At 46.7% G+C, this 11868-nt stretch overlaps 1 protein-coding gene and 1 pseudogene across 1 annotated transcript; both read right to left on the bottom strand.

The window, feature by feature from the left end:
- Positions 1-3114: 3114 nt before the first annotated feature.
- LOC123068376 (extradiol ring-cleavage dioxygenase-like) lies at positions 3115-7062 on the bottom strand (annotated as a pseudogene).
- A 1960-nt stretch (positions 7063-9022) lies between these two features.
- Positions 9023-9985, bottom strand: LOC123067211 (cytochrome P450 84A1-like). The gene has a single exon (XM_044490112.1). It carries the CDS (start codon positions 9983-9985, stop codon positions 9023-9025), a length of 963 nt encoding a protein of 320 aa, XP_044346047.1.
- Positions 9986-11868: the final 1883 nt, after the last annotated feature.

Here is an 11868-nt window from a genome sequence, read left to right on the forward strand (position 1 = left end):
TTTGAACTCCTTTCATCGTGTTAAGTGCACGGGATGTCCACATCACCGAAAAATACACAAAGACAAAGAAAACTAATAAAAACTAAAAAGGAATAATGATTATACAATGCTCACGATAAAAAGAATATATACTGGAAATCATGCATGTGGACATGTAATTAGCTCAAATTTCAAAAAAAAAAACTTGTGGACTATAACTTATATTTCATTGGTCAAACTGGTGATAAGAAAATACATGCATGACTTATAAACCGGAAAAGAAGGAATAGTAATTAAGTTGGTGCATGGCGCCTTTCAAATAGAGTTGGTGCGTGAGAGATTCAGATAAACTTGGATCAAACACGCCGTAAGGAAATACGCCATAAGGAAATACGTACATACCTTATAAACCGGAAAAGAAGAAATAGTGATTTAGTTGGTGCATGGGCGCCTTTCAAATAGAGTTGGTGCATGGAAGATTCAAGATCAAACGCACAAGAATTGACGATGGAGAGATGGTGGAGCCGAGAACCCCGAGTTTGATTATTGCCCTGAAGATACTCTACTGATGTTTTCAATAAAAAGCATAGGAGCATATGGGATTTAGCCTTGCCATTTGATGCGTTTGGTATTGGTGCGTTATTATGTGTCGAGACGTCTTGGGTCACAGTCGGAAGGTTGTGTGTCATATTTGATTGACTTAACTGATTGAGATATAGAGATTTAAAATAAAAAAGGATCTTCTAATGAAAAACATAAAGAAAACAATGAATTCAAATTATGTCCTCATTTTTTAGGATAAAATTAGTGTACTTTGTCACTGCGCTTGTGTCTAATGTTGGTTATAATCTTGACACATGCCGGGCTTGAACTTATAGGCAAATGTGTTGCCAAACAATTCTTGATTTGTTTTACAAATCCACTCTTGACGACTTCTACTTATCATAACTTAACCTTTTGTGTTTGACACATATGTACTTCTAACTCAACTTTTTACAATTGAGGCCCACTCAATAATTTGTATACACTCTTCTTTTACCAATATATTGAATATATTCCACACACTGGTCTTTGTTAGGGACAGAATTTTTTTTTCTTCTAATGTGAAATTTGAGTTACATGTATTTCCTGCACATATTTCTAGATCGTCAATTTAACCAACGAAACTCGTTTTATATATCACAATTTTTTTTATATTTTTTGACATATAACTACATTTCACAAAAGGTTTATTTTTTCATGGCATATAACTCAAATTTTGTTGGCCAAACAAAAGATCAAGAAGTACATGCATGCCCTATAAACTGGAAGAGAAGTAATGGTAATTAAGTTGGTGCATAGGTGCCTTTCAAAAGAGTTGGTACACGAACGATTCAAATGAATTCATATCAAAAAGTGGTGGAGTCAAGAACCATGCGTTTGGTTATCGTCCCGCAGATACTCTACTGATCTTTTCAGTCAAAAGGATGATGAGGGGATGTAAACCTGCCACTTGATGTGTTTGGTATTGAAGCATTGTTGCATGTCGAGACATGTTGGATCACAATGGAAATGTCTGTCGTTATCAATGGGACAATTCCAAAAACTATCAACTTCTCATCTTTGATTGATTTAATTAATCGAAATATAGAGATTTAGATCAGAAAGCAGATCTTTTGAAAGAGTAAAAACAAACCAAACAATAAATCAAAATACGTGTGACAGTGTTGTTAGGGGTCAGGGTGCGCCACCTCTCTGGTTGTCGGCCCAAGTAGGCCGACCCGAGGTCACCTAGGCCAGTTTGTGCCCTAGGCCACATGGGCTCTGTAGAAGGAAGTTTCGAGAAGCCTTGCCGCTCAAGACAAGGAAGCTGGATCCATGGAGGACCCCTCAACTGGTATTGCCAACTAGGATCATGTAAACCCTAGGGCTCGGTAGCCTTTATAAGCTGGAGTTGGGCCAGTTGATAGGACAAATTAGAATCCCTTGATTATAACATGCACGCTATACATCCCTATACACCAAGACAACACAAGCAGGAGTAGGGTTTTACCTCGTAAGTAGGGCCTAAACCCGAGTAAATATTTTCTCTTGTTTCCCCTCTGATCTACTCACCTCACCTGGATACTCTATCGGAGGATCTGCCAGATTCTACTCCGACAATGAGTCTTTCTTGAGTTTTTCATGGATAAAATTAGAGAATTCTTAGTCACCAATTTCGAGCCTAATATTGATTATAATATTGGCACATTTTAAACTTGAACTTATTTGCACATTTTCATATATAGCATTGACAGAAAGGGGCGCCAAGAAAATCTTGAGATTTATTTATCCATTGTTAACAACTTCTCCTTCAACTCTTAAAATTCATTTATCCACAATTAACAACTTCTGCATTATCCACAGCCGGCCGATCCCCCTTGACGTCTTCAAGGTTTCCATGGCCAATGTCAAACAGGGCCACGAGAATTTGGCTCCTCCGGTGGCACTAGGGGGAGATGACGGCGAGACCCCGCAGTGGCTTGGCGATTGCAAGAGTTGGGTCCTGTTGTGGCTGAAGAGTACGATTTGTCTGGAGGCGGCGAGAGCACACCCACGACCAAGCAGCCTCAGCAAGGCATGAACACAAACACCCCACCTACCCAATTAGCGTCGTCTGTCGTGTCGGGTGATAGCGGACGACGTGAGGAAGAGGCTCCATTAGTGGCTGATGACGTCGGCGCCGTCGAAGAAGCAATGCATGATGTAATGGACGAGGATGATGACCCTCTACAGTATCTCAATACCGGCGCCTATGATGATGGAGGATTGATGATTGGCAGTATGAGTACTCAGAGTTTGAGCGTGATGAGTTGGTGCCTGAATTGCCGGCGGATGAACATGTTCGACGAATTTCCACTCTATGGTAAGCAATTTTCATAGTCTTGTAGGCATCAAAACTATCTACAACTTAGTTTCCGTTGTATGCAACTTAGCAACCATGGTAACCCTCTATTACATTAATGCACGCAATTAATTAGGAGGCTATTAGGCGAATTCACTAATACACATGGTGCAATTCATATTGCAGCAAAGTTGCTCCCCGTTAACACTAAAGTTGCCTCATCTAGCATTGGAGTTGCTTTTGAAGAAAGTCATCAAAACATATTTATACGAGATCTAGTTTTAAAGAGCTCGTAACGATGAACCCAATGGTGAAAACGGTTCTTCGTTTCGACACTCGGTTCAAAAGTTATAGCTTTTTTAATAAATAAAATAAAACGGAATAAATAGGTGCATCATTATATGCATGCGTAGCGCTAGCTATCCACATGCAAGTGGGCGCGGTCCCTGCACACTGCCATCATCTGTTGTGTAAAATAGCCAGATGCGTCAGAACATGCACATACAAGAGATTTGGCCGCATCTGCGCGTCCGGAACAACGAGATAGCGCAGCTGCGTTTTCTAGCATTTAGGCCAATAAATTGGGACGAAAGGAGTGGTACAAGCAATACATATAGTACGATCAGGCACGGTCTCGAGCAGCTGCCGTTGGTTGCATAGATCCAGCTACTGTGAGGTGAAGGTGACACGGCATGGAGCCGAGCGGCACAGCTCGCGGCCATCAGTTCTTGGCGGTGAAACGATACGACGCATACGAGTGGTTGGTGTTGGTCCAGCTACGGTGGATCAGCTCCGCCTTGGACCCTTCCTCCGCGGCGCCGAGCGCGACGTGCAGCGGATGAAAATGTTCGGGTGATGGGTGCGCCACCTTGCCGTAGGGCGCCCTCTCGTCGTAGCGGTTCACGTCGTCGTACCTGCCCATGCATGCCGGCCAAGACCGCTCAATGGAGAAACAAAAATCGGCACCAGCTAGCATGAATGCATGCATGATCGATCAAGTTCAAGACGAGGCGACTGGATTGGCAACCATGGATGGATGGATGCTCGTTGTGAAGCAGAACCCTCCCGAAGCTCATCGTCACCATTGTAAATTACCTTCCACCCACGAGCGCATCCTCAAGCCAGGCGTCGAAGTCGGAGGCCCATTGCGGCACCGGCGCCTCGTGAGGTGTCATTTTGCTCAGGTTGTGCGTCGCGCTCCCGGAGCCGAGGACGAGGACGCCGTCCGCTCTGAGGGGAGCCAGCGCCCTACCAAGGTTGTAATGGTAGGTGCCGTCGCGGTCGGCATGAACGGAGAGCTGGCACACCGGGATGTCAGCCTCCGGGTACATCAGCATCAGCGGCACCCACGCACCGTGGTCGAGCCCACGGCCGTGGTGTTCCTCCACGGGACCGAACCCCGACCAGGTGTAACGGGGGCGCCAGGAGCAGGGTACTTCAGCTGGATCATTCAAAATAGTTCATAGTAAAAAAAAAAACTACACTGCAGTGCAAACACCACGGTAGTGTATGCATCTTCTCTACTACCGACAGAACAAAAATACAATCGTAATAAACAGTTCATGTATTCTTTGCTTCTTTCCGTATGAATACAAGTATCTAATGTAATACTTGCGGTATGTGTATTCACATATATGTTCGTTGCTAACATGACAGCTACGAAACTGTAACCTAGTAATTGTGGCGATAAGTAGTCGTCAAACAAAATGAAATCTTGTCTTGAAGCCGTTGTAGAGCGACGAAGAAAGATCACTAATCGAATTCACATCTTGTAAGATAAATCATTTTGAATTTTAGATTTAGCATGCAATGCTGACGATGACATCATATGCATGGGGATGAAATTTCCAAGCATACATACACTTACTTTGACACATATGCTACTTCGATTTTTTTTTCCATTTTATTGAGAGAATATGGACAGAAAAAATAGCATTATGCACGATAGGTGCGACTACTTTGCATCCTTGAGTGCGTAAATAAATCATCATATATAGTTTCCCAAAAAGTAAAGAAAATCTGAATGGAGTATTGACGTCCATGCGCGCAGAACATACGAGAGCTCAGAGGAACTTTGTTGGGCCTGGAGGAGGGCATTATATTACGATAACCCCTTGTAGACAAGTGTTTCTTAGGGTTTCTCCGGTTCCGCGAGCGACCAGGGGAAAACCTAGTCATCGCCTAACTCCTCCTGCTCCCCCCCCCCCCACGCGCGCGTCCATCCGTCCTCTCCTGTTGCCACCGGCTCGCACCGCCGGGCAAAGCCCGGCTGGCATTGGAGGCGGCGGGACCTCTCCTCCCCGTGTGCACCTCCCTCTTTGGCCGGCATGGGCCGGCTGGAGCATTCGGCGGCGCTCTGCTTGCGTGGGGCCGACGGCGCGATGGCGGGCGGTTGGGGCGGCATCGTTGCCCATTGTGGTGGCGCATCGGCGGCCTGGGGCGTCTGTTGGCGGCGTGGTGTCCGCGTGATTCAGGATTTGGCAGGGCGTGCTGGTTGGTCTCCGGTCGAGCTCTTCCGGTTCCGGTCCCTGGACTTTGACGGGCGGCACGGGAGGGCGTGTACGGTGAGATTCTTGGCTCCAGGTGGCGGTCCTCCAGGATCTCTCGTAGGTGGGCGGGCGGCTGCTGGTGGCTTCGCGTGTTTCTGAGCCGACGGCCTCAGTGGGTAGACGGAGGTGTCCGACGGGGAAGTTTGAATGGAGGAATGGGAGGTTCTGACAGTGGTCGAACCACCTGTCGCTGGTGGGGGGTCGCGAGCCGTGGATGTGTCCGCTCATCGTCCTCCCCCTTTCCTCGGCCGGGTGTGGGCAGGCTCAGATCCTACGATGATCGGGGCAGGGTGGTCATTGGCAGCTCCGTCTGTTGGGAATTGCCGGTCGGGCCAAAGTCGAGGCCTTTGGTTGATTTCAGGGGCGTCTGGATGCAAGAGTGGCGGCCCTGGCGGTGGGAGGTGCGTTGGTCGTGGGCAGATTGCGCGGCTCGGGTGCGGGCAGGCAGCCATGGCTACTTGAGCGGCATGGCTGCGGGTGATTGGCGGAGCGGGGGTACGACGGAGGGGTAGGAGCACTGGGTTACATCACTTGCCTAGTCCATGTACTGGCCAACAGCGGCAGCGTCCGCGGATGCCGTGCTCCTCCTGCAGGCTCTGTCGCGGTGTTCCTACTCCTTTCGTGTTGCTCCAGGTGAAAACTTGATCTTAGTATTGGATGGTGTTAGCTATTCATGGTCGTGCCCTTCTTGAAGGCATCGTCTTGGTGTCCTCACTCTGACATTGTCCGTTACACCTCTTCCCCGTGGATCGCTCATCTTGGTCGTGGTCTATGTCAACTCTAAGCGGATCTTCTTTGCTCATCTGTAGTGTACTTGGTAGTCCTTGTGGGGGTGTGGGGGTGCCTGGCACCTTTGTATCTTGGCTTGGGTGTGTGTGTTGTGTACGGTGGTGGCGTGCGTTTGTATCAGTTTGCTCAGACATTGATGATGATTGCTTTATATAATATGATATAAAGCGGGGGGAAATCCTTTTCCGTCAGGATGACCCCTTGTAGAGACGAACGCAGCTATGAAGGACCACTAATCGAATTCACAGCTTACAAGATAAATAATTTTGAATTTGAGATTTAGCAGCTAATACTGACAATGACAATATGAATGGAGATGAAAATTTCAAGTATGCATACACTTGCTTCTACACGTATGCAACTTAGATGTTTCCATTTTATTGAGGGAATATGGATAAAAAAAGTTGTAGCATTCTGTACGATAGGTGTGAGTACTTTCTGCATCCTTAAGTGAGTAAAGAGATCGTCATATATAATTTTCCCAAAAGGAAAGGAAAATCTCAACGGAGTATCGACGTCCATGCGAAACGAGAGGGCAGACCTGGTACATGGACTCGGGAAACCCGTAGAAGTCGTGGATGGTGTCGTTGATGCCGGGAACACGACGTTGACCGCCGACATGGCCGTCTCCCAGTGGGCCGATACCACCAGGATGGTGCGCGGCGGCTGCGCGCCCGCGACCGCCGCGGGCAGCCAGGACTTGAAGAAGCTCCACGCCGGTATCGTCTCGTCGACGCAGAGCGTGGGGCCGCCGTGCGATAGGAAGAAGGTGTCCATGACGGCCGCAGACGATGGTGTGCCTCGTCTAGTTTGGGCGCGCGCGGCTTCACTGTGCCGTGAACACACACAGCAGCCGGCAGGAGCGGCTTTTCTAATACAGGCGCCGCGAGCATGGTTGTTGCGACCTGCGTCTCAGGCTAGTTTTTAAGACATTCTCGTGTGTCGCGTGGGATGTGACCGCTGAACCAAGAAATGATTGCCCGTGGCGTCTCAGGCTCCCCTAATTTTACTCTTCGCGCCTTCATTATTTTTTTGATAAAAGTCTTCCAACCGGCTTTAAATACCGCCCGGTTCAAAAAAAAAACGGCTTTAAATATAAAGTTCAGGTCCCTAGGGAAGCAAATAAGGTTTCACAAAACCAAACCACTAGGAGGATGTGCGCAGGACTGCAAATAAGTCGAGTTTGAGAGAGTTGATCGATGCTCATCTCGTGCTAAAATTCAAGAGAGGTCAAATTAAGTGAAGTTCAAAGTTGAGCCATAGAAATGGTTCGTACTCACCTTGTAACAATCTCGAGCTATTTCCGAGCTAATAGACGATAAAGATTCCATGATTTTAGACCATTTTCACAACTAGATAGAGCACAGTAACATAAGAAAATGTAAGAAAGTACAATCTACTATTGACCTTTGGCCGTAAATTATATTTCTCACATGGCTGAGCACGTACCATATTAAGGCATAAATTTGCTTCACGTTTATTAACTTTCTACGTTTGCTTGTACATAAAATGAAGCAAAATCACATACATAACATATATGATAATAAAATTAACCTATTTACTTTTAATATACAAAATGATCGTTTGACATATTCAAATTATGCTAAGCTATCGAGCTAAAATCATGCAAGCCAGTGTTGGCTTAAGATCAACTCGTTTGTCCATCAAGCTACATTTTTTTAGAAATGGAGGAAGACCCCTGGCCTCTGCATCTGGACGATGCATGCAGCCATTTTATTAATTGTTACAAGACCTTACAAAGTAATACAACAGTAAGGCTAAAGCCGCCGTCTAGGCAGCATCTATCGCTCCTATCCAATAGATGAAGGGATGCTAATAGTCTGGACCTAATACCAAACAGACCTCGCAGCCAAACATACCATCTAAGACCTGAGGTCCCATCCAGGATGCCTGTCGAGTATAGGGCACCCACCAGTCCGGCGCACCCACCAGATAGCGCTGCCACCGCCGGCCTTGGCAATAGCCGAAAGCAAGTTTTCACCCAGATCTGCTCGAAGGAATCCAACTCCTGCGCACGGCCGCCGACACCACCAGGCTAAGCACTCACCGCCGCCGGCACCTCCACGATGCCCAGAGGCCGCGAGACTCGCCACCACCACGCCTGGGCCACCGGCCATCGCTACCAACACCAACCCCACCATCCACCGGATCTGGGCAGGGATCCCAGATCCATCCCCCACCACCCACCACCACGGAGGGGAGGAGGCGGCGCCATCGAGGAACAGCATCACTGGACTAGAAATGCAACCTAGAATTCTGGGATGCATGTGTTTTTTGGTCCATTGTAATGTTGATTTGGTTGCACTCCTCTACTGCTCTACACCCCTTTCAAGCATCTGTGGCAACTCTCATTTCTCTAATAAAATTCCCGTATCGGGGATTTGGGACAAAAAAATGCTCATTGTTGAAGAGAGAAAATGAAAGTTCACTTGTTGGGCACCTGAGCCCCCTATTCATAAATTCACTTATGTGACATGCAATTAACAAGGTGTGCTGCATTTGAATGTCATGTTATTTGAATAACTTGCTGTTATGTCACGAGTCTCAGTTTTCCAAAATAGGAGACAACTATGGAAAAGATGGAGATGCCCTTACCTACTACCATGTATTTGTAACCCTAATGGCTGCATAATCGTCTTAGTGAGTGTGCTACATATGTGCAGATTTTCGTATGATCTAAACGCTCTTATATTTATTAACGAGCGAGTACTATTCAGACGATATAAGTTCGGGTCTAGAATGCCACTTTCGAAAAAGAACATGTGACACTTAATTCGCTGGACAGTACTAGCTAGATGAGAAACAGATACACTAAAGACTTCTAATAGTAAAAATGAAATGAACTGCTTAGAGTGAACTTCGAGTCATAGTAACGTACCATGATCATGGCCTTGACGTTGTCGCGGGTGAAGGGGAGGGCGTTCTCGCTCTCCTTCCCTTTGGATAGGTTCGCCTCGGCGAGGAAACCGAGCAGGCCATCTACCAAGTCGGCGTCGGCGGGGTTCTTCCCTCTCCTCAGGTGGTCGTCGATTATTTTGTCGGTAAACTTGTCGAGGGCGCTGCGCGCTGCGTGGAGGCGGCGGTTGAAGCCCAGCCGGGCCGTCCAGCGGAGCCACGGGAAGTAGTCGCCGACGTGGAACTCGCCTAAGACCTTGGAGACCACCCGGAGGATGACGATGAACTCGTCCAGTTCTTCGTCGCCGGCGCTGAAGGCAGCGCGGAAGATGACGCCGACGGTGTGCTTGAAGATGAGCTCGCCTAGGTTCACGGCCTGGCCGCTGCGCCTGCCGACGTCGCGGGCCAGCGCCCCGTACCCGTAGCGCACGGCGAGCCACGTCTCGGCGCGCCGCCGGCTGAAGAGGTTCGTGGCGCAGAGCTTGCGCATCTCGCGAACGTGGGCGCCGCTGTGGGCGAACGCCAGGTCGGAGCGGCCGTAGGTGAGGTAAAAGTTGGCGGTGGTGGCCGGGCGGTTCGAGAAGGCGCCATCCCGCGCCTGCAGAACCTCCCGCGCGTACTCCGGCGTCGACACCGCGATGACGTGGAGGCAGCCGATGCGGAGGTGTAGCAGCCCGCCGTACTTCTCCGCCAGAGCCACCAGTCCGCGGTGCGTCAGCTGGTTCACCAGCGTCATGTTACCGATGATCGGCAGCCGCCTCGGACCCGGAGGGAGCGGCCCGTAGCCCCGCCGTCTCCACAGGATGGCCAAAGCCACGGAGGCGAGGAACAGCCAGATCAGTGGGTCCTGCACACACTCCACGACCATAGTCTTTGCCAAGGCTGCCATTGATGGCATTCACGATCCAGCTCAGGATACTACTGCTTTGTTACTTGTAATTAAGCCAGAATAATCCTATAGTATAGCCAAATGCAGCGCTACTTGTCAGAAAACATACCGTACGTGGTGGCTGCTTAAACGTCATGTTACCAATATTCTAATTAATCTGCGATCTTTTGTAGGTTGAGATGAGAAAGCAACTGATATAGTACAAATTTATCCCCCCGCGTTTGCTCGTGGGCGAATTTATAATTCATCGATCGATGATGCAGGACTTTCAACAATTACCTTTTTGTTCAATGCATGTCTACTTTTTGTAGTAGCACAATGCACATTTTAGTTAAATGATGTGCATTTTTTACTTATATACAAGTTTTGAAACACTTTTTGGAATACATAGTCAGCATTTTTTAAATATATGGTGAAATTTTTTAATGGCAATAAATATTTTCTCACATACAATGTACCATTTCCGTATACAGCATGAACATTTTTATATACATGTTTATAAATTTTAAAAACATAATTTACTTTTTAAGATTATATGGTTTCTGATGTCTTACTTTATTGAATGTACGTCGTACATATCTCTTATGCACCAGGAAATTTTTTCATACATGTTTAATGTATACTTAAAATACACGATCAATATTTCTTTTAATTTTTTGTGTACATTATTTTCGTATACATGAGAAATAAGCAAGACATAGCTCATTTATGATCTCTTTTCACACGGATTGGTATTGTCTTATGTTGGTGCCTCTCTATCTCCATTCATGGTGGGATTAAACTTTACGCACATACACTAGAACTCAAATAGTAGATGTCTGCAATGAAAAATCTTTGATTTATTTTGAGGATTGTAGTAGACCCATAAAATCGAATGGAGCTATTAGCTGGTGCTGATATTTTAGTGTGAGACCGGCGGATGACTCACCTTAGTTAGCACCTACCATGGGGTAGCGAATAGTTTACTTTGCTCGGTTCAAATTTGGAAAGAACCAAGGTGCTCTGCTTTGCTTTAGCCCAGGGAAGATGGACCAGGTATCATCGACAAACATAGGTTCGTGTCCCTTTCGCATCTCGTTCAGGCCCAAACGCTTGACTTGACTTCTCACCACTGACCACACTGCTGCCCATCCTGCTGCAATCCCAACTGGGCGAGGCCAATTAGTGTGTCAGCCGCTACAACGCCAAACATCATCAAATTCAAGCAACTACCCACCACAGGGATGATCACCAGCATTGATAAGAAGGCATGTATATATCCAAATTCAACTAGTGTGGTCAACACCTTCAAAACCGTTGTTAAAATGAGGTTTTATTCCAAATCAATACAATGATAAAGTCTCTTATTGATTCATTTCTTTTGTTTAAACACACATTTTGGACATGAGTAGTCTAATACAACAGTAACACCAACACCGACTAGTCACTACAATCACTAACTGCTAGCCAACCTACTCTAGTTACTACTTTAAGTATTTTTCATGTTACAATGCGATAATTTAAAAATCCCTGATAACATCATGATTTTCTTCCAAGTACTAAAATATGAATTCATCACGTGAATGACGAGTCACTTCCAAATGCCCTCATCTCGATACATGTCACTGCCCACTATTTTAGCTTTGATACAACGAGCTCCGAACATGTGTTGCTTCCATACCCCCATAACACCGCATTTGGTGGACCACCCTTCTTGGTTGCTTTGGAAGGTCACCCCATTCAGGGCACATCGTCTGCTTATGCCCATTACCTCAGCAAATGCTGCAAACACTTGTTCGTTTGCTCATCTCTTCATTTGGTATCCTCTTTCAAGGATGAGAAAATTGAGCAAGCACATTAACTGAAACAAACAAGGTGTCTCGGGTTCAGTTCATATTCTTACA

Source organism: Triticum aestivum, chromosome 3B, assembly GCF_018294505.1.
Source record: "Triticum aestivum cultivar Chinese Spring chromosome 3B, IWGSC CS RefSeq v2.1, whole genome shotgun sequence".
Lineage (NCBI taxonomy): Eukaryota > Viridiplantae > Streptophyta > Magnoliopsida > Poales > Poaceae > Triticum > Triticum aestivum.